The 25,062-nt window shown below is 37.7% G+C and overlaps 1 protein-coding gene across 6 annotated transcripts in view; it reads right to left on the reverse strand.

Annotated features, from left to right (window-relative positions):
- The window catches only part of LOC127444126 (calcium uptake protein 3, mitochondrial-like), a 50,927-nt gene that overhangs the window by 13,241 nt on the left and 12,624 nt on the right, over window positions 1-25,062 (reverse strand). For 2 of the 6 annotated variants that reach the window (XM_051703336.1, XM_051703337.1), the window contains exons 5-9: window positions 21,342-21,389; window positions 18,322-18,404; window positions 18,171-18,242; window positions 10,718-10,759; window positions 8,170-8,265 (exon numbers count right to left, since the gene is read on the reverse strand). In XM_051703336.1, the coding sequence (XP_051559296.1) occupies window positions 8,170-8,265; window positions 10,718-10,759; window positions 18,171-18,242; window positions 18,322-18,404; window positions 21,342-21,389 (341 nt within the window). Of the gene's footprint in view, window positions 1-5,553; window positions 5,569-8,169; window positions 8,266-10,717; window positions 10,760-18,170; window positions 18,243-18,321; window positions 18,405-21,341; window positions 21,390-25,062 lie in introns of all 6 variants that reach the window. The other 4 variants (XM_051703335.1, XM_051703338.1, XM_051703339.1 and 1 more) reach the window with 4 other exon arrangements.

Below are 25,062 nucleotides of genomic sequence, written 5' to 3' on the forward strand. Positions count from 1 at the left end.
CAATACCACCAGCAGGGCCTTTTAAGAGTCAGAAACTTATCAGCGACTGTTGCCATGGGCTTAAATGAGAGTGCCTCTAAAACAGATAAATTCCATAAAGGAACGGAGACGGAATGAAAATGTCTAAGCCTGTGTACCCCGTGCATAAAATGGAAAACAAGAGAATGTCTACCGACAGAGACTTAATTGATCAGCGCATGCTCAGCCACTATAGTGGCAACATAGACTTTAAGCATTGCTGGGGCAACCCCGGCCCCAAAACGCTCTTGCAAAGAATCCAGCAATGCACCAACAGGGCAGTGAATTGGATCTTCACCTCGCGCTGTACACCAAGAAGCAAAAATATGCCACTTGAACGTATAAAGCTCCCTAGTTGATGGAGCTCTAGCATTCAGAATGGTATCAACCACGGCAGGGGATAACCCATCATTCAAAAGAGAACCCCTTGATGGGCCATACCCATAACTTCCACAAGTCTGGCTGGGGGTGCCAAATACTGCCCCGAGCCTGAGACAACATGTCTGTTCTGACAGGAATCTCCCAAGGGACTTTCTCCAGGAGAGAGACCAGAGTCGAAAACCATACTTGCCACTAACAGAAGCCGAACCCGATCTTCCCGAACTCTCTGCAGAACTGCGTGTAGGAGACTGATAAGTGGAAATGCATAAAGATGCATTGTCAGCCACTGATGCACCAACGCATCAATGCCCAGAGGTCACTTGAAGCGAACAGATCCAGTTCCACTCTGCCGAACCTTCTCCAGATTTGTTCCATAATCTGAGGATGTAGTGTCCACTCTCCGGGTATCAAGCCCCATCTGGACAGGAGATCTGTCCCCAAATTCAACCAGCCCGGAACATGCATGGCTCGTAGAGACCGCAGTTTGACCCGTGCCCACAGAAGAATGCAATATGCCAGCCTCAGCATGGCATGAGAACACACTCCTCCCTGGCGATTGAAGTAGGACACCACTGTTCTGTTGTCCGACCAGATAAGGACATGGCTGCCCTGAATCTCCAGGTGGAAAAATTTTAATGGCAGCAGCACCTTGAACATCTCCAGACAGTTTATGTGCCAATATTGCCGCTGGCCTGTCCAAACCCCGTAGGCTAGACGATCCTCATATACAGTAGCCCAACCCGTGGAAGAGGCGTATGTCATTATAACTTTGCGGCAACACACCTGTCCCAACGGATTGCCTGACAACAGAAGGCGGGTCCGTTTCCATATTAACAGAATTCGGTAGCACCCACGCATCACTTTGAAGAGACAGAATGCATGCGTCAGTGGTTGAAGTCCCTTTGTGGAGTTCATCCAGCACTGACAAGGTCTCGCATGCAACATGCCCAGGGGAATGACTGTGAAATGTTGTCGCAGGGAGAACACGTCCCTAACTGAACATTGCTAGACACTCTTGTCTAGGTTTACACACAGCCCTAGATTGCTCATATGGCTGAGAATGACATCTCAATGCTGGGCAGCCAAAGTCTCTGAGTGAGCTAGCACCAATCAATCATCAAGATAATTCAAAATGCAGATGCCCTGAAGCCTCAAGCGTGTCAAAGTCACATCTATGCATTTTGTGAAAGTGCATGGTACCAGAGCAAGTCCGAATGGAAGGATGCAAAATTGATACGCTATTCTCCCGAAAGCGAATCTGAGAAAGCACCTGTGCTTCGGTGCAATCTGAATATGGAAATAAGCATCCTTCAAATCTATTGTCAAAAACCAGTCCCCCGGCTACACTTGTTACATTATTTGCTTCTTCGTCAGCATTCTGAATTGACATTTCATTAGTTTGGAATTCAAACATCTCAAATCCAGAATGGATGGTAAGCTGCCTTCTTTTTTCGGGACCATAAAATAACGGCTGTAAAAGCTGTACTCTCTCTGAGAAGGGGGAATCTCCTCTATTGCCCATTTTTCTAAGAGAGAATACATTTCCAGAATCAAAAAGCAGCTCACGAACAGAAACGTCTGTAGGAACAACCCAGTTGAACACCGATGGTGTTGAATTGAATTGAACTACATAACCATGCTTTATCGTTCGAAGTACCCAGTTTGAAATGCCCTTTAGCTGCTGCCAAGCCGACAGACGGGCAGAGAGAGGGATTAATGCATGGCTTTTGCCTACAACCACTAGATGGCATGCTTGACTTACTTTTGGCGACTGCCCCCTGAACTAGTGGCACAGTGAAGGGAAGCCTTCATTCCTCTACTACTGAGGCTGGTTGAAGGAAATTTGATTAAGGTTTATGCCTTTATTGTATTCAGGCATAAAATATGAGTGGCCTGAGATGCCTTTGCAGCAGGGACGCTGACAGAATAAACCTTTTCCCTGGTATTTTGAATGGGGAAAACTTTAATGGCCCCAGCATTCTTTATGGGGGACAATGTGCGGTGCTTATGTTTACTGTGTGTTTTGTGTACACTTGTGTTTGATGAACATTGAATTCCGTTATGCATGTCTCCAGACCCTTGGTCATGGAGACAGAGGCTGAATTCGGAATGTGAGTTTTTAATGTTTGCTCCCAGCGCAAGCTGTGGGGGGGGACTGAACTATATTCTGCCTATCGGGTGTTCGAAGCGTGAACAACGGCGAACTCAACCCGATACCCGATAACGACACGGATACATTTGTACGGTCTGGATTCGTTCACCGAATTGGGGCTTACCCTTCGTTTCACTGCAAGTCCGTCAGGCTCGCTTCTGGTGTCCTGCCAGCCATTTAAAAGGGGCTGGTCCAACATCCAAATGCCTACAAGGACATACCTGTGATAGCGGGAATGAATGAGGATCCCAATCCTTCTGACGGGGTGCAAAACTCGTGTCTGGTGCCTTATGCAGCTCTCTGGTGGGACGTTGCGAAGATACCAAACGTGAAAGCACCAGTGCTGCGGTGGACTTTTCTCTCTCTCTGTGAGGAAGCATCTGCTGGAATGCAGCAGTGTGCTGTTTCACAGCATGGAATATTTCCACCACCGATTGGACTGCATCACTGAACAGTCCGGATTGTGACACAGGGGTGTTCATTAGAAATGCCTTGTCCTTGTCACGAATATCTTTGAGCGTAAGCCACAGATTGCATTCCACTGCCACAAGGCCCGCCATGTTCTGACCAACAGCACGAGCAATATGGTAGCTCTTAGCACCAAATAAGAAGCTTGGCGCAGTTCCTTGATGGCCTCAGCATTCAGTCCAGCTCCATCGTCTAAATCCCTCATAAAATGGGCCTGGTAGGCTTGCAAAACTGCCAGCATGTGCAAAGCCGAAACTGCCTGGCCGAAGCCTGATAGGCCTTGCTCAACAAGGACAATGTAACTTTGAGGGAAGCTTAGGCCTCGATTTCCATGTGGTCACCGAAACAGGAGAGAAATGGGCAGCCAGTGTCTCTTCCATCGCCAGGACCGGAGTATATCCATGGTCGGAAGCTCGACACACATTAGAAAACTCTGAGGCCGATTGATTCATAATCCTGGCCGAATAAGGTTGATCCCCGGACTTTGAAAAATTGCGATGGAGGTCCAGGGAAAAAAGGAGCAGCCTACAAGGCATAGCTGCATGCTGTCCCACTAAAAACAGTCCAAATCGATTTCTGATCCTCAGACTGCGCTTAATCTGGCCAATCCAGGTGCAATTTTTCCACTGTACGTGTAATAAACTCCAGAAATTCCATGTAAGTTGCCAAAGGTCTGGAAATCCGACCGCTAGGAGGCAAGGCTTCAGCCTGGCTGCTGGTGAGATCCTCGGAATCCGATGATGCCATAGATATGGCGTCCTCATCCTCAGAACTGAAGGAAACTGCAGTACGGGCCTCAGGGCTAGGATGCAAATGCCCACGTGTAAACTCCACGGGAGAACGTTTAGCCGAATCCGGGGAGAGTGACAGAGAGAACCGTAGGTCAGCCTGCTGCTCAACTCCCATCTCCTCACCGTCTGTGCCAGCCTCCTATGAGTCAAACGGCTGCATGGCGCTGGCAGACACGCGGTCTGCACCAGCACGTGGCTTGACCGAATTTCCAAAGGAGACGAGCCTTTCACGGAGTGTCCTGACGTTCATTAAATCACACTATGGGCAATAGAACCCTCCACTGTGGCTCAACCCAGACAGGCAATACACATGTCGTGGGAATCTTCAACAATGATGAACCACATGCACAGAGGTAAGCACTTCCTAAATTCCATCCTGTGTTGCCACTCAAAAGAGAGAATAATAATGATCCTAGCTTCGATGTGAGTCATTGGTACAACAAGGGCCAGACGAGATCGTACACTGAAGAACAGAATATCTGACTCGATGGCACAGAGCGAGCGCCTTTATGGAGCCCTTGACGCAGCTCCCTAGGGGCGTCGCTTAAGTGCCATCAGCCAATAAATTGGTGTGATTATATAAGGGCTTCAGACCACGTGACACTCAGGGCATGTCCCAATGTGATTACGCAGCTTGAGTTCCTACGAAAGGGAACATCTATTAGACTTAAACTGAAACACAAACAATCAAAGAGCAATGATACACAGAAATACACACACACATGCCAGTTGTGTACACATACAAAAACAAGACAAAACAAAAGCAAAGACACACAAAGCATCCACATTGCATGCATTTCTGTAGCAAACTTCCAAACATAGTATCTGCAGCGTGTAACGTGAATAAAATGCACAGATGTGAGCAGATTCCACCTTTTTTTTTTTTTTTTTTTGAGGACAGAATCTTTTGCATGTTTATAACTCTTAAGATTAATTTGAGCAATTATGAGCCACGAAAGTGTTAAAATAAAAATAAAACAGCCTTCCCTTTTCAATAGAGCTTAGAAAAAGGTGTTCATGTTGTTCATTCAACAATAAAAAAGCTTTTGCCAGTGGCATGGCATCCAAGAAACTGAAAGAAGGGAACTGAAATGTGACAAGCCAGGTTAGGTTGTTTTTTCTGTATCCATGCTTCACTCCCCATCTGCAACAGGATCCTATCATGCTGAAACTTGGTGACAGTGTTGGGGAGTAACTAACCAATAGTTTTCAGTAGCATGATAGTTGCTCTGCTTTTTTCAAAAAAGATTTTCCAGTAACACGCAACTGCTTCTAACGAGTTGTGGTGTGTAGCTTGACAAAATGTTAAATCACTAGTTTTGTCACATTTAATTACATCGGAAGCAAGCTAAGGCAATAATCCAACATGTTCTTTTAAATGTCCACTGTCTTTGTCTGACAAGTAGCATTGGGAAGGCAGAATCATTTTAGTGAGTCGGTTAGTTTGGGTTAAAATAAATCAATTTAAAAAAAAAATAAAAAAAATTCACGATTCATTCGAGCTTGATAAACAAGATAAAATCACAATATTTCTTACAATAATATTACAATTTTACAATGCTTTTTGCCTCAGTTATTTTAAATTCTTTAAAATAGTTAGCTTAACTGTAGTCATAGTAGTTTTTCAAAGTAGCTTCCCCAACACTGCTTCATGATAACAGGCATAAACTCCAAACATATTTTGTTCCTGGTTATTGGCATCAATCAAGCGAACCAGAATGCAAGTCCATGCCACTGCTGTACCTCTAGCTTAAAATCCTATCGATGGTGATACAATCAGAGGAACGTTATAGAGAGAGAAAGAATGGTTCTATTTCACAAGTCAGATCCTCAACTCATACACATATTGCAGATGTTTGCTGTGTTATCCACAGAGAAAAGTGTCAAAAATTACATAAAAAAGGAGAAAAGTGAATGTCTATGAAACCCATTTAACGCTAAGGTTAGGTTATATAACTGCTCTAAGATCTGCCTGTTGAAATGCTGTTGAGTACCTCAGTCAATAATTTTGACATGAACATAAACCGTCTTTACAGTAATGCACTTACAATGGACGTCTATGGTGAAAGGCATTCCAGTGGGATAAAGGAATATTCCGTGTTGAATTCAGGTTAGATAACAGCACAGAATTTGTGGCATAATATTGATTACCACAAAAATTAACTTAGACTTGTCCATCCTTTTCTTAAAAAAAAAAGAAAAAGAAAATCTGGGTTACGGTGAGGCACTTGCAATGGAAGTGAATGTTGCCAATCCATAAACGTTAAAATACTCACTGTTTCAAAAGTAAAGCCATAACACATAAACAATATGCATGTTAACATGATGGTAATGTGACAAAATCACTTACTAACTTTTTCTGTGTAAAGTTATATCCAATTTTACAACTATGTTTCCATGATGAACGCCATAAACCATAAAACGACGGTAAAATTTACAGCACACACTATACAAGTTTTAACAGAGTAATTCATCTGTGCTTTTATAAAATTATGACTTTGAACCGTCCACATTCACTTCCATTGTAAGAGCCTCACTGTAACCTCGATTTTTGTTTTTTATTTTTTAAAGAAAAGGAGGGACGAGTATAAAATATTTTTTTCTTGCTTAAAATGGGCAGCATTGTTAAAGCACTTATATTAATTCTTCCACATCATTATTTGTTTAAGCTGTAAAGTCATCATCCTTTTAGCCTTATGGGTTTTTCTCTTGGTAAAATAGTCTCTTTCTGGTATCATTGCGTTTGTGGCGGTTACCAATTTGTAAATGACTAGATATAACTTTAACAGACAAGGTTAATAAGCAATTTCATTAAACTAGTCTCATGTTAACACATATAATGTTTAAGCCTTGCAGCTATAAATTCAATAAAATGTGAATTTTAATATCTATCTCAGTAAAATGCCTTGCCCCCTAGATTTCTTTTGTAAGAGCATTACTATACACACAGTTTTTGCTTGTTCTTCATTGAAAGACCAGCTCAGTTTATTTCTGTTGTAAGTCATGTCTTCCTTCCTATAGATATACAGTATGCTTATTTTTTCTTCTTCTGAAACATATATAGCTGTTTTCCCACTTCATTGCATCATCAGTCTCCTGGAAGTGTGACATCACAACACCATGGTTACAGGAAACCATTAATGTGAGGTCATCATTACATCATCATTACACCACAGCCATACCCACTTGACTTAGACATCCCTTGAGGCATTTTACTCTTTGATCAAAAAACAGATGTAAAAACAGTGATTACTGCTGTAGAATTCTAAGATGAGTTACCCGAATCACACTTACACACATGCTAGCATGCATGCGCTACACACAAACATCCTTTACCCATCAAAGTCTGGGACCGTGCAGTTGTCAACTCAGACAAACAGCCCTGTCTAACTGCTGTGTCATCTGAGGAAGCCGAACTGAAATTACCCTCTCATTGTGAATAACAGACAAAGTAAATACAGGGCATCTGCACACAATCATTAAACTACTGCTTCCTAAACGCCCTCTATTAGCCATCAGAACGCAAACACACTGGCAGGTTGAATAGACGTATTCCGAACTGGTGGACAAACAAAGGTCTAATGTGCCTTTCTAAGTGTGGGTTTGGTTTAGAGATCAATAACAAGCAGTTGTGAGCAGTTTAAATTATATGCTGTTATTAGTCACAGCTGAACCAATTCAAATATAGCACAAAAAGTACAAACAAATAAAAAATAAACATTAAAATATATAGATTAACATTACCGAAACGATTAAAAGAATAATTCACTCTGTTCTGTTATGTTTAAATCACCCTCATGTCATTTAAAACCCCTGTGACTTTTCTTAAAAAAGGAGATATTTTGCAGAATGTTAATGCTGCTCTTTTCCATAAAATGAAATCAGACAGTGACAAGGAGCTGTAAAGACAAAAAGTACAGGAAAAAATAACATACAGTAAAAGCATTCTATACAACTTGGATGCTACTATTCCGAATCTTCTTAAGCCCTACATTAGCTTTGTGTGAGGAGAAGACTAAAATTTCAGTCATTATATTTAAAAAAATCGCTTCATGCTATTATCTGGAAGCATCTGGAAGCATCAGCAATCAATTTTCTAACAGTTCAACAGTTAATGTCCAATAGATGGATAAAAAGAGGAATGAAACTGATTTTAAAGACAATAACAAAAGGATTTATCTAGGTCCTTAAATTACAATGACCATGAGATGATGTTAAGAGGGATGCAGGGTTGAGAATCTAAAATCTATTTTGTTCTATTTTTTTTTTTCCAGGTCAGATAAGCATTGTGTTAGGGATGGATAGGGGTGAATAAATAAAATGGGATGAGGACAGGAGGACAGAGGACTATGGCTGTACCTCTGCCAGGTCAGAAAAGAGGGCTTGGCTCGCGCCACGTCTCAGCATGTCCCAGTAGCTCCTGGGCACAAACTCCTGACTGTCTTTTTTTAGCACCTGCAGAGGGGTTAGCATGAGATGGAAAGCTGTTATCATGTAAGCCTCTATAGTGTCTTGTAGCTTCTTAGTCCTCTCAGTCCATGAAGAAAATATTGCAACTATATAAACTAAAACCAATCAAATATATGAAGATTGGGGGACTGTAATCTTTCTCTCATATGTAGCATTGGGAAACCAAAATCATTTAAGTTAATTGGTCCTTTTGGACAGTTTATGTAAATGAACCAGTTAAAAGAAACAATTCACTTATATTTAGCATTGGGCACTCCAATTCAGTCAGTTCAATTGAGTGGTTCATGTAAACACATGATTCACTAATTCACAAAGTCTCTGTGCAGCATTATAGGGACTTTGTCAGAAGTCACTTTCTTAATTTTTTAAGCAAAGTGTTTAGTTAATTGCTGCATGTTAACAATGCAGTATATTTTGAATCAGTTACATAAAATACAACCTAGTCTCATAGAATGAACGTTACTATAACTTTTTACTGTTTACGTTTTACTTATTAAAACCTCCATCTAATATTCACCTTAAAAAACGTGTCTTATTACGACACCATTTCACTTTTGGTGCCCCCCGCTGGACATTTCACTGGGAAACTGCAGCCAAACGTCTAATAAGGCACATTATTTCGTTTGGCAAAAATGTTGCCACAGTCAAGTAATTTTCATGAGACCAGGCTGATAAAATAGGGTGTTTTCTACAGTTTTATTAGTTTAGATTAATCATGTATAGAAGTAAAAAAAAAGTCTCACCCTAATTAAATATATATATCCAATGTAATAGACATGTGATTGTTATATAAAACTATTTTTTTTTTAATTTTTTTTTTTATATAGCTTCAATGTATTTAGCTACTTTTTGTCAGTAACTTGTAGTATAGCTAACTGCTTTTTTAAAAGAGCAGGTTGTAGGTTGGGAAGCAACAATTTCAAAGCTTTCCCAACATGGATAGTTCAGATGTGTTCACTATTGCAGAATCAAATAAAAATGTAAAACAATTTATACCACAGCATTGTTGAATCTTTGATTCTGATTGGTTGACACATGTCCAAGGATCTACAGTATTACTGTATGGCTATGCAGTAGTTCTAGGGTAGTGTAATGACAGGTATGGCTATTTAAAAATTAAGGAATTAATACATCCTTGGATATGTAACTTGATTAACCATACATACACACACACACATATAAAATATATATGAAATGTATTTTTCTCATCAGTCTTCATCAGCTGTGAGGAATCAGTCAAATGGACACAGGCACTTCTTTCTACTTTCTAGGACACAAATTTCTCTCTGTAACACTCCCTGTCTGAGACACAGCTATACAGATTTGTCCAAACATCACAGAACCACCAGCTCAGGAATATGAGTGAATGTGTGTATGTGTGGGCAGGTTCGGGTGGTTTACGAGGACATTTTTTTAGGTTACAAACTGGTAATTACAAGGGTATTATGCTATAAATGTGGTTTATGAGGACATTTCTAGTGTCTCCATAATTAAAATCGCTTAAAAAACATACTAAAATATGTTTTTTTGAAAATATAAAAATGCAGAAAGTTTTTTTTTGTGAGGGTTAGGTTTAGGTGCAGGGTTAGGGTTAGGGGTTAGAATCAATAGATCATACAGTATAAAAATTATTATGTCTATGGAGTGTCCTCATATGGATAGCTGCACCAACGTGTGTGTGTGTGTGTGTGTGTGTGTGTGTGTGTGTGTGCGCGCACATGTGCAGGTGAATCGCAAGAAAATACTGTATGTCAAGGTCGTATTTTAAATAAATAAATAAATAAAATGTTGCACTGAAAGTACTACCATGTACTACCTTGATGTAAAATGCTTTTAAATAAAATTTAAGTAACATATTATTTTTTTGCAATACAATAGAGTAAGGTTTATAGTAATGACAGTAGGATGAATGTTCTTAATTTTTGTGAAAACAATGCCAAAAATAAATAAAAAAATACATCTTAATGGTCATAAAAATATGCTTATTTTTCATTACAGTTCTAAGTTCTTATTCCTTTATATTACTTAATATTTTGTAGTGAAATATGACCAAGACATGTTCTTGACAGGTTCATGAGATTCAGAGAGAGTGATGGAGGAAATATCCATTTAATGTAAGTACATTTTCAGTGCCAGCTCAATAGAAAACACATTTGCACCAACAACTCCACCCACTCTTAACCAGACCTAAACCATGCCTGCTCTTTATAGTCCACTGATGATGTTTTAACTGATATGGTGTGTTTAAAGAACAAATCAATAAGAATCAAATCACACTGATTGTGGCGAAACTCCCACATGCTCTCTGACCTCTGAGGTCCACTCCAGCACCCTCAACATTTCATTCAGTCATCTGTAGATCTCTCTCATTCTCCCATCATTGCAAAATTCACACAGAGGTTATAGTTCAGGTCAGAGGCCCAGAGGCGATACATACGCTGTTCACTGGGGCAACCTGATATCCATAGAGCTGCATACTCTACACAGAGACAAGAGGAGAGGTCACAGCATGTGGAAGAGGGGATAAGAAGGACAGGAAGGAGAAAGTGAGATAAGAAGTGATGGACAAGACAGGTTAAACATGCAAAGAGAAGAAAGTGGTTTAAAGGGATTGTTCACCCAATATTCTGTCCTGTTTACTCACCCTCTCTTAAACACAAAAGGAGATGTTTATCAGAATACAGTATCAGTCACCATTCAGTTTTCGATCTTTTGTCCATTCGCTGAAAGTGAATGGTGGCTGAGACTGAACATTCTGCATTTTGTGTTCCAGAAAGTAAGGTATATGGGTTTGGAACAACATGAGGGTGAGTTAATGATGACATATTTTCTATTTTTGGGTGAACTATCCCTTTAATAAATATGACAGCAGGCACACTTTCACAAGGTTTCAAGAGGGGTAGCAAGATTGGTTTCCTCTCAGACAGCCCTTGATAAACTGGACAAATGAATGAGATAAGAAGATTTATGCATTGAAGAAAACAAATCCAGACATAAGTCTAGAGAAGGTGCACAGTGGTTGGCCAATTAAATTAACTGTTTTTATGATATATATGGGACTTTAAATATTGAATATATAACTATTTTTACATTTTCTAAAGAAAATGTCAGTGGTGCTTGCCTGTGCAAAGCTTTCTGCCTCAATGCTAGGGTGTTTTGGTGGTTGCCAGTGACTGCTTTTTGGCCCAAGTCGAAAGCCTCTATTATATTCTAATTCCTATTTTGCATCCCTCCTTCAATGTAAATTTATGGGATTTTTTTTTTTTTTACTCATTTTATTTTCTGCCTGGCAAATGTTCAATTACTTAGAAAAATAATAGTATCATTCATGTCTGTAGCACAAATAGTGCAGGACTGATGTAAACACAGAAGTTTGTGCTTAGAGTTAGGTGCAGGGTTGGGAAGGTGACTTTTAAAAAGTATTCCTCCACAGATTACAGAATACATGCTGTAAAATGTAATTTGTAACATTCCGTTCGATTACTCAAGGTCAGTAACGTAATCTAAATACTTTGGATTATTTTTTCAGTACTGGCACATTTTTTTCACTTGTTTTGACTATAAACAAGTAAATAAAGTAAGAAAATACACTTCACTGTAAAAATACATTCTCAGAAAAAAAAAGCCTAAATATCTTATGCAGTTTTGCTCCCCAAATGTATATCTTATTTTAAGTTTTTTAAAAAATATATTTTTACAGGAAAAATAATATTTAAATTCTCATTAAGAACAAAATTTTTGCAGTTCATCTTTGCCCTTATATCAAAGGTCTTACTAGAGAAAATAAGAAAATTATGCTCTAACATGAATTTTATTCATAGAATTCATTATAAAATATAATCGTGCCTGGTAACAGATGTACATAAAGGCAAGAAATAGAATTTTAGCTTAGCATAAAGCTAAATGTTTACATGACAATTTACACATATTTTTGCTGCTCAGTAGTTCAAAACCCCACACAAAGTATACACAACGACACCCTTTTCTAATCGGATGTGAATTCTGTTCATAGAATGAGGCAAACAATATATTATTTGTAGATTTCTATTCGATGTTAAAGGCTAGATTGGTTAGCATTTATTGTAAAAATACCCATAAAAAACATTGACAAGGCAAGTAATCGCGTATTTATTGGATTTATGTTTCATCTGTCAAAGCGTTTCTAACTGTTTGTTAGGCTGTAGAAACACGATGTAGCTACTCTATTAAGCTCCCAAGGGAAAGTTCCTCAATGACGTCATATCCACCTTTTCACTTACAACAGTTTGAAAGCACTCGTATTACTGAAGCAAATAATAAGAAAGTGTTTCACCGCTGTTTAAAAGCATATCGCATCATTTACACTGGTAGCCAAATGTTTGGAATAATGTACAGATTTTGCTCTTATGGAAAGAAATTGGTACATTTATTCAACAAAGTGGCATTCAACTGATCACTATAGTTACTGTATAGGACATTCACGTGAAAAGTTACTATTACAATTTGATTTTTTTTTTTCAGAACTTCTTAAACTACTTCAGAGTTCTCATCAAAAAATCCTCCATTTGCAGCAATGATAGCTTTGCAGATCCTTGGCATTCTAGCTGTCAGTTTGTCCAGATACTCAGGTGACATTTCACCCCACGCTTCCTGTAGCACTTGCCATAGATGTGGCTGTCTTGTCGGGCACTTCTCATGCACCTTACAGTCTAGCTGATCCCACAAAAGCTCAACGGGGTTAAGATCCATAACACTCTTTTCCAATTATCTGTTGTCCAATGTCTGAGTTTCTTTGTCCACTCTAACCTTTTCTTTTTGATTTCTGTTTCAAAAGTGGCTTTTTCTTTGCAATTCTTCCCATAAGGCCTGCACCCCTGAGTCTTCTCTTTACTGTTGTACATGAAACTGGTGTTGAGGGGGTAGAATTCAATAAAGCTGTCAGCTGAGGACATGTGAGGTGTCTATTTCTCAAACTAGAGACTCTGATGTACTTATCCTCTTTGTTTAGTTGTACATCTGGGCCTTCCACATCTCTTTCTGTCCTTGTTAGAGCCAGTTGTCCTTTGTCTTTGAAGACTGTAGTGTACACCTTTGTATGAAATCTTCAGTTTTTTGGCAATTTCAAGCATTGTATAGCTCAAAACTCACCTCAAAACAGTTACTGACTGATGAGTTTCTAGAGAAAGCTGTTTCTTTTTTGCCATTTTTGACCTAATATTGACCTTAAGACATGCCAGTCTATTGCATACTGTGGCAACTCAACAACAAACACAAAGACAATGTTAAGCTTCATTTAACGAACCAAATAGCTTTCAGCTGTGTTTGATATAATGGCAAGTGATTATCTAGTACCAAATTAGCAATTTAGCATGATTGCTTAAATGTTGGAGTGATGGCTGCTGGAAATGGTTCCTGTCTAGATTATATAAAAAATGACTTTTTTCAAATAGAGATGGTGCTGGTTTTTTAACATCAGTAATGTCCTGACTAAACTTTGTGATCAGTTGAATACCACTTTGGTGAATTAAAGTACCAATTTCCTTCTGAAACAACAAAATCTGTAGATTATTCCAAACTTTTGGCTGCCAGTGTATATGGATAAATATTTTCCAACTGAATAGACTATGTATTAAATGAAACAAATTTCAATAAAAGGCAAAGTAATCTCTTTAGTAATCAAAATACTTTTTGAATGTATCTGTTTTCTGATTACCAATTATTTAAATTGTAACTGTGGTGGAATACAGTTACTAATATTTAGTATCTTAAATACATAATCCGTTACTCCTCAACCCTGGTTAGGAGACTGTTCAGATCACTAACTCTAAGTGTGAGCAATTGGAATACTTGGTAAACGAGCCTTAGCAAGCACCACTATACAGGTTATCACCAACTTACATCAAGTGCTTTCATGGAGCTTTGAATTCACTGAGTGTGAATGGATGTCACTATGTCACTCCTTCCTTTCAGAATAGTAGCCCAGATTTTTTAATATCTCTCAAGAACACCGTAAATGGCTACAAAATAATTATCCATGCTGTTAATTACATTTATGCATATAGACAAAATTACTTGTGCTCCCTGGGAATGTGCTACCTGGGAATCAAACCCATGACCTTATGGGTTCAATAGGGAGATATAATAATCAGAGAATTATTTAGGATGGCTCCTCATAGTGAAGTAGATACTGGAAGTGACACCACTTCCGTGACATCATTTTGAGTGAGATGGTGTTATAAAACGTATACAAAGGTGCAAGACAAATGTAATTTGAGTGCAATACCTTTTAAAGCTAGTTGTGAAGGAGACATTTCATTTACAGCTTTATAATTCAGTAATTAATTCTTGAAAGATTTTTACACAATCTATGACCCTTTTACAATATCCCTAAATCTATTTTTATAACCTGGCACAATTTGCGGAGAATACAGAGTTACTTGTATCCTGTGGTCATTTGACAAACAATCACCATAATTAGATTAGATTTATTTGCAACAAAACACATTGCTTATAATCTAAATAGCAGTTCTCCTAATTAGTAAATTATACCTCCAACACTGAATCTGACATTTGTAACAATTTACAATGTAATTGTCTACACAACAAGTAAATTTGTCATGTTAATATTCTCTTCCTAGAAAGAAGTTCTTCTTAGAAATGGCTGCTTGCACAACTCTACCTCAGGTCAGACACACTAATCAATGACTTTAAACTCCTTAATAAGATAAAAAAAAACAAAAAAAAAACACTTGTGGCATTCTGGAAAAAGCATGTCCACAGGCTTGATTAATACATCTAGTGTGTATGTTGGCTGTGTTCAAAAATATTCTGCACCATGTAAAATTATGTTTGCATTGATACTGGTTACCATGGGACAAAAACATAAGCAGTATTATCATGTCATGGTAAAATATCTGTCTATGTTTATATGGAAGAATAACAAAACAGATATTTTACATAAGAATCTGCAGTGACATATCCCTCAGAAAGAGAGACAGATAAAGTAAGTAGTGAAAGACAGAGCCTGCATACGCAAGGGGTAGATTTGGGGGGGGGGGGGGGTTGTACTTGTAAATGCAGCATGAAGCATTTACACGTTTCCATTGATCATGGTATAAATATTGGGGGGTGTTGTACTTGCTTGTTCTGATTATTTGAGGGTTACCCCCCCCCCCCCCAGATTCTACACCCCTGTGCATACGGATACAGTAATGCCATAGATAACTTTTAAAGCTCATTTTGCCCTCTGCAGCAATAGCTTGGGAGATGTGGAAGATGTTATCAATCCCAAACTCACTACAAGTGTTTGGTTTTGAATCACAGCCTTCCCTAATCCTCACCTTGTATCAGCTTCAAATACAGTAAAAAAAACTATTTTGATAATACTGGCCATAACTGATTTTCCATAACAAACTAAAAGCTTTACAAAGCCATATACAGAAAAAGAAATCAATATCCATATACACCAATAATGGAACTGCATACATCTCACAGCTTAAAAGAACCTAAAGCTGTTGTTTAAAGAATAGTTCACCCAAAATAAAAAAATTCTGTCATTGTGTGCATTTAAACTCAAGATGCGTTGTGCCAAATTGTGAAAGCACGTATAAGATTTGAGAGCTTCGGCAGAGGGGAAGATCAGTGAAAAATGAGCTATCGTATGGCTTCAGAAGACTTGTAATACAGTGCACAAATCATATGAACTACTTTTGTAGTATCTTTAGAGTGCTTTTTTGGTTCTTTTTGGAGCATGACAGCCCCTGGTTACTGCACTGTATGCTTTCAATGAATGGAAAAGAGCAGAATTAACCTTTTTATGAGTAGGGTCTAAATTTCCCTGTAGTGCCCCCTTGAGTGAGTTATTTTTGCACGTGACACCGCACAGAGTGTAGACGAGTATTTATTTATATTTTTTTTTATTTCTTGTCATAAAAAAAAAAAATGCTGTATATAATATAGTAAACGTGAACAAATGGATTATGTCTGCTGTACTGTATTTGTTTTATTTATTTCATTTTTATAGCTGTAAAAAACAAATGAACAAATAATATCAGCAGTCCAGTTTGCCTATATGCACTGTTTGACTTCTCAGGCATTTTGTGTGTGTGTGTGTGTGTGTGTGAGACAAGCGCTAATGTAAACAGACTTTACGTGCATCGGATAATCATGCTCGATCAGCATGTTTTCACTGTGAGTATATGAGTTTTAAACTTGGTGCTTTTGTGATAGTTTGGCTGTCTGTTTCAGAAAACAAATGTATTATATGCCTGAAAAGACTGTTTGAGTTGCTGTTAATGTGAATGAAAACCGCATCTGTGCCTAATAAGTAGATGTGGCTGCGTGCATGGGAAGATCGCGTTTAGATATAATGGCTGTGCATATACAAGCTGTGAACATTTATCGTGGTACTTTGGTGACAATTAGGCTATTTTTTTACATAAAATAAACATATTATGTGCTTGAAAAGACTCTTTGAGTAGCTGTTTGTTTGACAAATGACTGCTACTAATGTAAACAAATGGCAGCACTCATTAGAGGAAGATCAAGTTTGATGTATTGACTGTGCATATATGAGCTGTAAACTTTTTTATTGTGGAACTTTGGTGATGAGTTGGATGTATGTATATAAAATAAACTTATTCTGTGGTTTAAAAGACTGTATGAGTAACCGCTTGAGCAAATATAAACTACAGACCCTTGACCAGCGCAGCCTGTGTCGATCTGAATCTGGCAGCTTGTAACGTAATTGGCTGTTGCAGAAACATATATGTGTGATGCTACTCTGCGTCTACATGTAATGGGATAATTGTGTGTATTTTTTAAAAAAAATATATATAAATAACTGTATTCCACTACAGTTACAATTTAAATCATTGGTAATTAGAATACAGTTACATTCTAAATGTATTTTGATTACTGAAGAGATTACTTTGCATTTTATTGTCATTTGTTTCATTTAATATTTAGTCCTTTCAGATGGAAAACATTTATACATATAAATGATGCGATCCAAAGTGCATTTGAACAGCGGTGAAACACTTTCTTATGATGTGTTACGAGCAGACAGAAAAGTAATTTTGAAGTAAGTTTGGAGCAGAAGAAATAAACCTTGTGTAAATTGTCAGCTTTACGTTAAGCTAAAACGCTATTTCTAGCCATTTTACATGCACATGTTACCAGGCATGATCATATTTTTTTATCAAGAAAATTCACGTTGGATCATAAGTTTTTCTTTTCTAGTAAGACCTTTGATATTAGGGCAAAAATCGTATTCTTGAAAATAATTTTTGTATTGTTTTCCTGTAAAAATATCTGAAAATCCTTAAAACAAGATCAATTTGATTTATCTTGTTTTAGAAACAACACTGCATAAGATATTTAGGTTTTTCAGAGAATGTATTTTTAACGTGTATTTTGTCTTACTGTACAGGAAGAATTTTTATAGTCAAAACAAGTGAAAAAAATCTACCAGTGCTGAAGAAGTAATCTAAAGTATTTATAATACGTTACTGACCTTGAGTAATCTAACAGAATACATTACAAATGACATTTTAAAGCATGTATTCTGTAATCTGTAGTGGAATACATTTCAAAAGTAAGCCTCCCAACCCTGTCTGCAGGGCCCAGTAATTAACCGTCACATATGTATGATGGTACATATGAAAGGGTTAACACTGTTTAAAATTTCTCTTTTTGTATTCCAAAAAGGAAAGAAGTCATGCATAATTTTTGGGTGAACTATTTCTTTAAAAGTCATTATGAGTGCTTCACCTACATCACGTAGCAAGTTCATGACATAATTAACTATCAAAAAACATCTGTAGTTAACTCTTAGTCACCAGTTGTTTAAAAAATCTGATTATAAAACAATGACACCAATTTCAATTTTTCAAACAGTGCTTCTTTCTTACCAGTTGAGCGGTTTTCTCTGCATCCCCTTTCCTTCCTTTCTTCTCATTTTTCTTGCGGAAGATTTCCTGAAGCTGTGTGAAGAATAAGTGAATAAATAATCCAAAACAAATAATGGCAAGTAATTAACACTTTAAATTATTTTCCACTCACCACAAGAAACTCCCGTTTATCCACCATCTGGTTACCGTCAGCATCGAACATGTTAAAGGCAATCTTAAATCCTGCATGAGGTTCTGAAGGAAGAATGTAAAAAGAAGGTATTTGTTGTCCTTTCTTATTATTATACGTTATATAATGCATATCAATTAATAAAAGAACAGGGATTTGCTTACAGAGCACTTCAAATTCTGTAGTCTAATCTTGTAAACTGTCATTATGCTTTCTACAACTAGGTGGCTAAATCAGAGATCAGATCAGAGGTCAGGCCCACATTTGTAAGAACCTGCTATCACCCCAAGCACTTTCAATGCACTTTTTCCTTTCACCACTTTGCCTTTCATCACACTCTTCAGGTGTGTTTTTGAATCTGTCAGGAGCCACATGTATCCACTCTGTTGTGTTTCCTAAGCAACAATAGAGGAATGCATGCATGCCAGACAGTACATCTCTTTTTGTACTCTTTGTAACAGCCTAAAGACTGTAATGCAGTTGGAGCTCAGTCAGATGACTGCATAAACAACGCCGTAGGAAAGAAAAATAATAAAAAACGAATTAGATCTCTTTCAAATCTCAATTGTTTCTCCTAGACACAATTAATTTAATGGAGAGACATATTAAATGGAAAACAGACTTTGGCTGAAGTCTCCTGCACTCTAAGGCAGTCTAACATGTGTCTCTTTTAGATTTTCAGAAGAGATCTCAACAATGTCACAAATTGTGCTCATTTGTCAAAATACCATCTACAATCAAAAGTCAGAGATTTCAATGCAAACTCAAAGATTTCTCATAAAATTCTTCCAAGGCTAAATTATCTGAGCTATGCTATTTAATAGCTCTATACTCCTGTATATCAAGAATTGTCTCAAATTGTATCTGTTTTTATTTTTAGCAGAAATATCTGAGACAAAGTTGATACTCAGTCTCCTCAGCTATGGAAAAGCAACCTCTCAAATTTTCTTTTTGGAGGATATCTGGAAGTTTAAAAATCTTTGGCTTTGGTGAAACTTTTTCATAGAAAAAGTTTTTCCAGCTCTCCTGCTTTTTTTGTACCCACTATATACCCACTATAAATGTAAAACTTCCATGGACAGGGTCGTAATCACAATATACATTGAGGGGGACAAGTAACCCCCAGTAATCAGATATGGCCAGATTGTCCCCCCAATAATTGATATCCTTGCTGCTGTTCTGCTGCAGTCCATTATGCACTACTGTCTAATTGTCATTAAGTTTTTGCAGGAATAACGTAATGGTTTAAAAAAAGTTTACAAAATTTTACATTTTTACTTTTTAGCTAACACCACACCGCATTTGAGCCAATCAAATCGATGAAGGCGGGACTCAAATTTAAGAAGCTGAGTGAGAACCTCGTGGATTATTCCAACGCCACACAGCACACATGCATCAGTGAAAGCAGTTCAGGTTAAGATGATTAAGGTGTTAGTGTCATGTAAGATGTCATTATATAACTAAACATGCAATATTTTGATATTTAAAATATGTCACGTACAGTACATGATGCGTATGTCATTCACAATTTTGAATGTGAAAACATTAACAGAGCCGTTTTCAGCATATTAGGTTTAAGACAAAGAGCGAATGTGTATATATTTTAAAGGAATGGAATGAATGTGGTTATCTGGCAAGCTTCTGAAGTAGCTTTTTAGAAAATTCACTTGATATTGACTTAGAAAATGATCTATAACACAAAGTAGAGCATTATCACCCTCAGATTAGAACTAGAACATGCAAGACTTGTGGCTTCCATTGAGTTTTTAGGTTGTGGCAAGGACACTGTCATATATTTTTAATGCAAATATTATTAGGCAATAATTAAAAATCAATTTAAGATTTTCTAAATAATTTATGTCTTCAATTAATTCTGAATTTTGTACAGCATCTCCTAAGAGTCTACTTTTAAAAGAGAGGATGAGGATTGAGGATTTGGAGGATGAGCCACCAGTTAAAGGAGTAGTTCACCTAAAAATGGAAAATGTACTCATTTGCTCACCCTTAAGTTATTCAAAACCCATATGCTTTTACGTTTTCTTGGAACATAAAAATAGATATTTTAAGCAGCTCTATTCCATAGAATAACAGTTTATAATGAGCAGGAGCTGTCAAGCTTCATAAAGGACAAATACTATAAAGCACTATTAAAGGTTCAGCATAAAGACCTCATAACAGTAGTTCATATGACTCGTGCACTATATTCCAAGCTTTCTGGGGCCACACAACAGCTTTGTGTTGTATGGACAACTTTTATGGTATATGAATAATGTTTTTTTTTTTTCTTTGGACCTTTACAGTAATGCTCAATATGAACTGTTTTTGTATGGAAAATAGCAGTGTTCGGGTTCTTGAAGAAAAGATTGTGTTACGATTCTACTGGGGGGAAAAAAAAACACGAGGGAAAATTTGAGGGCAGTAGATAATTGTGTGTATTTTCTTTTTGCTAGCCAGCTGACACAGTCATGACATTTTACAGATACATCAGTGATGAAAAGAAATTCAAATTAAATTCGTCTTTTCTTTGAAACAGCACAAAAAAGAAAGAAAAGATGACTAAAACAGGCAAATTGCTAGCAATACAGACACAGTGGTAGTCTTGTACTCTGTGATCTAAAAAACAAATGTATCTTTTAAAACAAAAACATTTAAAATGTTATGCCTTTATTGCATTTAAAGCCTTTATTCAGAAAATTATTGCATTCAGAGCCTTTAACATTTTAAAGGACCAAAGAGGACAATTATATTTGTGACCTCAACATCCGCAAGCCCCCCACCCCCAATATGATTTGGTCTCCCCCAATGTTCAAGACATGGTTACGGGCTTGTCCATGGACCAGGGCAATGTTTGTGATTTGTGTTTAAAATAAGATATATACACAGTGGGAAGATTTCAAAAGAGAGGGCCAAGGAAGAATTAAGCATGGCATAAGAATGAAAGGTTAGGAAGTCAAGAGAGAGAAAGACAGGAGAAAAGATGGAAAGATAGAGGTCATACTCACTTGTCAGAATGCAGAGCAGAAAGAGATATTCCGTGTAAGCGATGATGCCTGAAAAAGGATATCAAATGGTCACATTCATTCTCTTAATTTACAGTAACACACTAACAACCAACAAATGGCATTGTCTTTTGGCATTTATAATCTCTCCTTTTGCTTTTTACTCTTTGTCTAAACTGAAAAATCAGGAGGATCCTCTGAAGGTCGGATTAAAATGTTTACTGATTTTCAAAGCTAGGGGTCTCATGAGATAGATGGAGTCACAGAACCTTTTCCCTTCTTCTTCTACTAAGAAAAAAAGAGGTCAAGTAATAACCCCTTTCATGACGATAACATCTACAAAGGTGCATCTAGGCTGAAGCACATTTAGCCAATCTACATTAAGCCAATATTTGCCCCATGTTTAGCCTACACACTGAAGCCGAAAAATTTGACACAGTGAGTGACCGCCATGGAGACAGAGGCAGCATTCAAAAGCTTCTGTTTGGATAAGAGTGCTCCTGAAGCATTTGTCAGGTCTGGGAGATGTGCCCCATTTAGACAGGGAACTATCCCTGATTTGTTCGACTCGTGAGAAAGATTCAGAGCAGAGAACGAGAAAGAGAGAGTGAGAGTCAAAAGAAAGTGAGAAAGAGAGACAAAGAGAGGTAGGCTGATGGAAAGATGGAAGTTCTGTTATGTCAAGGAAATGGGGGAGGGCAGAGAGAAAGGATAGGTTTTCCTACACCTCCATTGAAAGTGTTCCTCTCCACAGCTTCTGTGTGAAGCGGGACATGGAGACAGTAGCAGGCATGGAGATAGTTCAGGTTGACTGGACTGAGTGTTACGGGACACTGCCTGTGTGCCTTCGAGAGGAGAACCTGACACTGAAAATTCAACCCAGCACACAGTTTCACACACTCACTCAATCAAAACTGAGCCATTCAAAGTCCGCTAAGCAAGACCACAATTGTACTCTAAAATGGTGGTTTTCAACTGGTTTAAACTTCAGGACCCAGATTTTACACTATACATAAAGGGGCAATAGGGGCGGATCTACCAGGGTGGCATGGGGTTGCAACTGCCACCCTGAGAAAAAGAACTGGCACCCCAGAATTTGGTATCCCAATGTATACAATATAAATGTAATTATATTACAGTTGACGCTGAAGTTATGTAAGAGTCTCTATCATGTGATTGATTACAGCAGTGGTCAATCACATGTTTGGAAACTGCAGCACGTCCACACTGATTCTGCATCTGACAGGCAAATTTGCTTATTACTAGTGACTTTAGGCTTGTTTTTTTCTTAAAGTTGCTTATAAATATAGGCACTCATAGGTTGCTTTTTTAAAGCTAATTTTCAGAATACAATCAAGTTTTTTTGGGCTTCCAAAACACCCGCCCCATACAGCCTTCGGCACTCACGGTCTTGCGTATACTGCATGCGCTGACTCATGTATTTCATTGGAAAATAGATGTGAATGACAGTGTAACAAGGGAACCCCACTTATTTTTACTCAACCATGATAATAATGAAAACATGAACAGATACATGGAAAAATAAAGGTAAATGTGAATTTGTGTCTTTATTGAATGATTATTACAGTAGATATGATGCATTAATAAAGATACAGTACAATGTTGAAGATGACCTGTAATTACAATTATCTGTGCAGTGTATTTTTATTTTGGTCTTACTTTGTGTTATGTTTGCTTTCAAATGGCTTATTAGCCTACAAAGGAGATGCAGGAGTGACAAAACACATTTAAGCAGGCTTGAGTAACCCCACTGCTAAAAACACCCAACACATAACCCCACTGTAGTCGATAACTACAGACCGGTCCCTCTCTTACCTTTCCTGGCAAAAACTCTTGAGATGGTTGTATCCAACTAGTTGTCTGTTTTCTTTCACAGAACAACCTACTTGTCAAACATAAGTCTGGCTTAAAAAAAGGACACTCAACGGAGACAATCCTCTTGTCGGTAGCTAAAACCATTTGACTAGCGAGAGCTAATTCCAGCTCATCTGTCCTCATTTTCTTTGACCTGTCTGCTACTTTTGACACAGTGAACCACCAGATCCTCCAGTCCATTCTCTCTGGGCATCACAGAAACTGTGCTTGGATGAGCCATACCTCATAGGCAGATCCTTCAAGGTCTTCTGGAGAGTACAGGTAACCACTGGTGTTCCTCAGGTATCAGTGCTTGGACCAATTTGGCCATATCTGATCATACAGTATAAATAGTAAAGATGAATCGTTTCCTTCTGAGGTATGTTGGCTTTATCGATGAAATTGACAATAAACTCCTCTCTCTTTGTGCTTAAACATTAGTTGGCATGAGAAGAAAGGCCTGGTTACCAATGTGGATGCATATTACTGGTAATGGAAAATATTTGCAGCATTCTTTAAAAAAAAATCTGTTTAAGTCAACCCATTACTAACTAACCATTACTAAGCCAAACCAGTGTGATCTCATTAGTATTCATAGGTATTAATGTGTGTGGTTCTAAGACACATACATTTTCGTACACTTGGATTGACACTGGAACCTTCATTATCATCATATTGACAGCATCTGAAACATGGACTCTTTTATAGTATATATAAACTTAAGAAATGTACAAATGTTTCCAAAAATGGGATTTATGTCATTCATAGATTGATTTTATTGCATTAATACTAATTTATTAAATTGTTTAAACATTATCAAATTTATTTAAATCAGTAGACATTTTTATCTTATTTGACATTATAAGGGTTTTATTTTGTTAAATAACTTATAGACATATGTAAATGTTACATTGACAGTGTTTTTCTTCAATTTCATGCTTATTGAAAATAATTACATTTGGCTATTCAAAGAATACAAATGACTTCACTTCCCACCTAGATTTCATTTATAAACAATTTTGTCTTTAAAAAGATCCTTTGAAAGGTGGCGGTACCTTCGCAAAAGGCTATTTCAGTTCCAACAAGTTTAGATGTGGTCAATATGATATTGTATGTTTCAGTGGCTAACCAAAGTCAATTTCTCAAAGTCATTGCAACATTCTAGGACATAAAAAAAACCAACAAACTTTTAAACTACCCTTACCTCCTTCAAGTTCTTTACTATGACACTTTGTTCTCTCCCTCTTAGAAACCACTCCATAGAGACCAAAGCACATTCAAGTATCTCGTTAGTATAGCTTCCACAATTAACATCTGCATACTATCATTACCACAGCTTGAGATCAGACGCTGTGTCAGGCTGATACTCCGTACGCACAGGCATCTTCTGGATGCATGGCTCCACATCAGTCAAACCAACAAGATAATGTACCGCCTCCAATTTAAATGTGATCATTTCAAAAACTGTAATTACTATGAGGAAGATCAGAATTCAGAGAGTTTATTTTTAGAATCCTACTGGAGTGTAAGAGGGTGGAGGAGTGTGTGTGTGTATAATTATCACCGCTGGGAATTAGCTTGTGGTGTGAGCAAGGCTGTTACGTGTTCCAAGAGCAAATGCTTTAATTGCAGCTGTGCCGTTGAAGATCTGTCTTACTCTTGAAGTTATATAAAATGTATTAGTGGTGTTTGCTATACGGCAACATAAAAAAACTCCATAGACTGACAGTGATGTAGTGACCCAAGCCTCTAGGGACTAGAATATCATAGAGACTTGGAAGTGGACACACTTGACTTGGGCCAATAAGCAACCACCTACAGTAGCAACCACCCAGAACACCCTACCAAC

This window comes from Myxocyprinus asiaticus, chromosome 7, assembly GCF_019703515.2.
Source record: "Myxocyprinus asiaticus isolate MX2 ecotype Aquarium Trade chromosome 7, UBuf_Myxa_2, whole genome shotgun sequence".
In the NCBI taxonomy this organism is placed as follows: Eukaryota; Metazoa; Chordata; class Actinopteri; order Cypriniformes; family Catostomidae; genus Myxocyprinus; species Myxocyprinus asiaticus.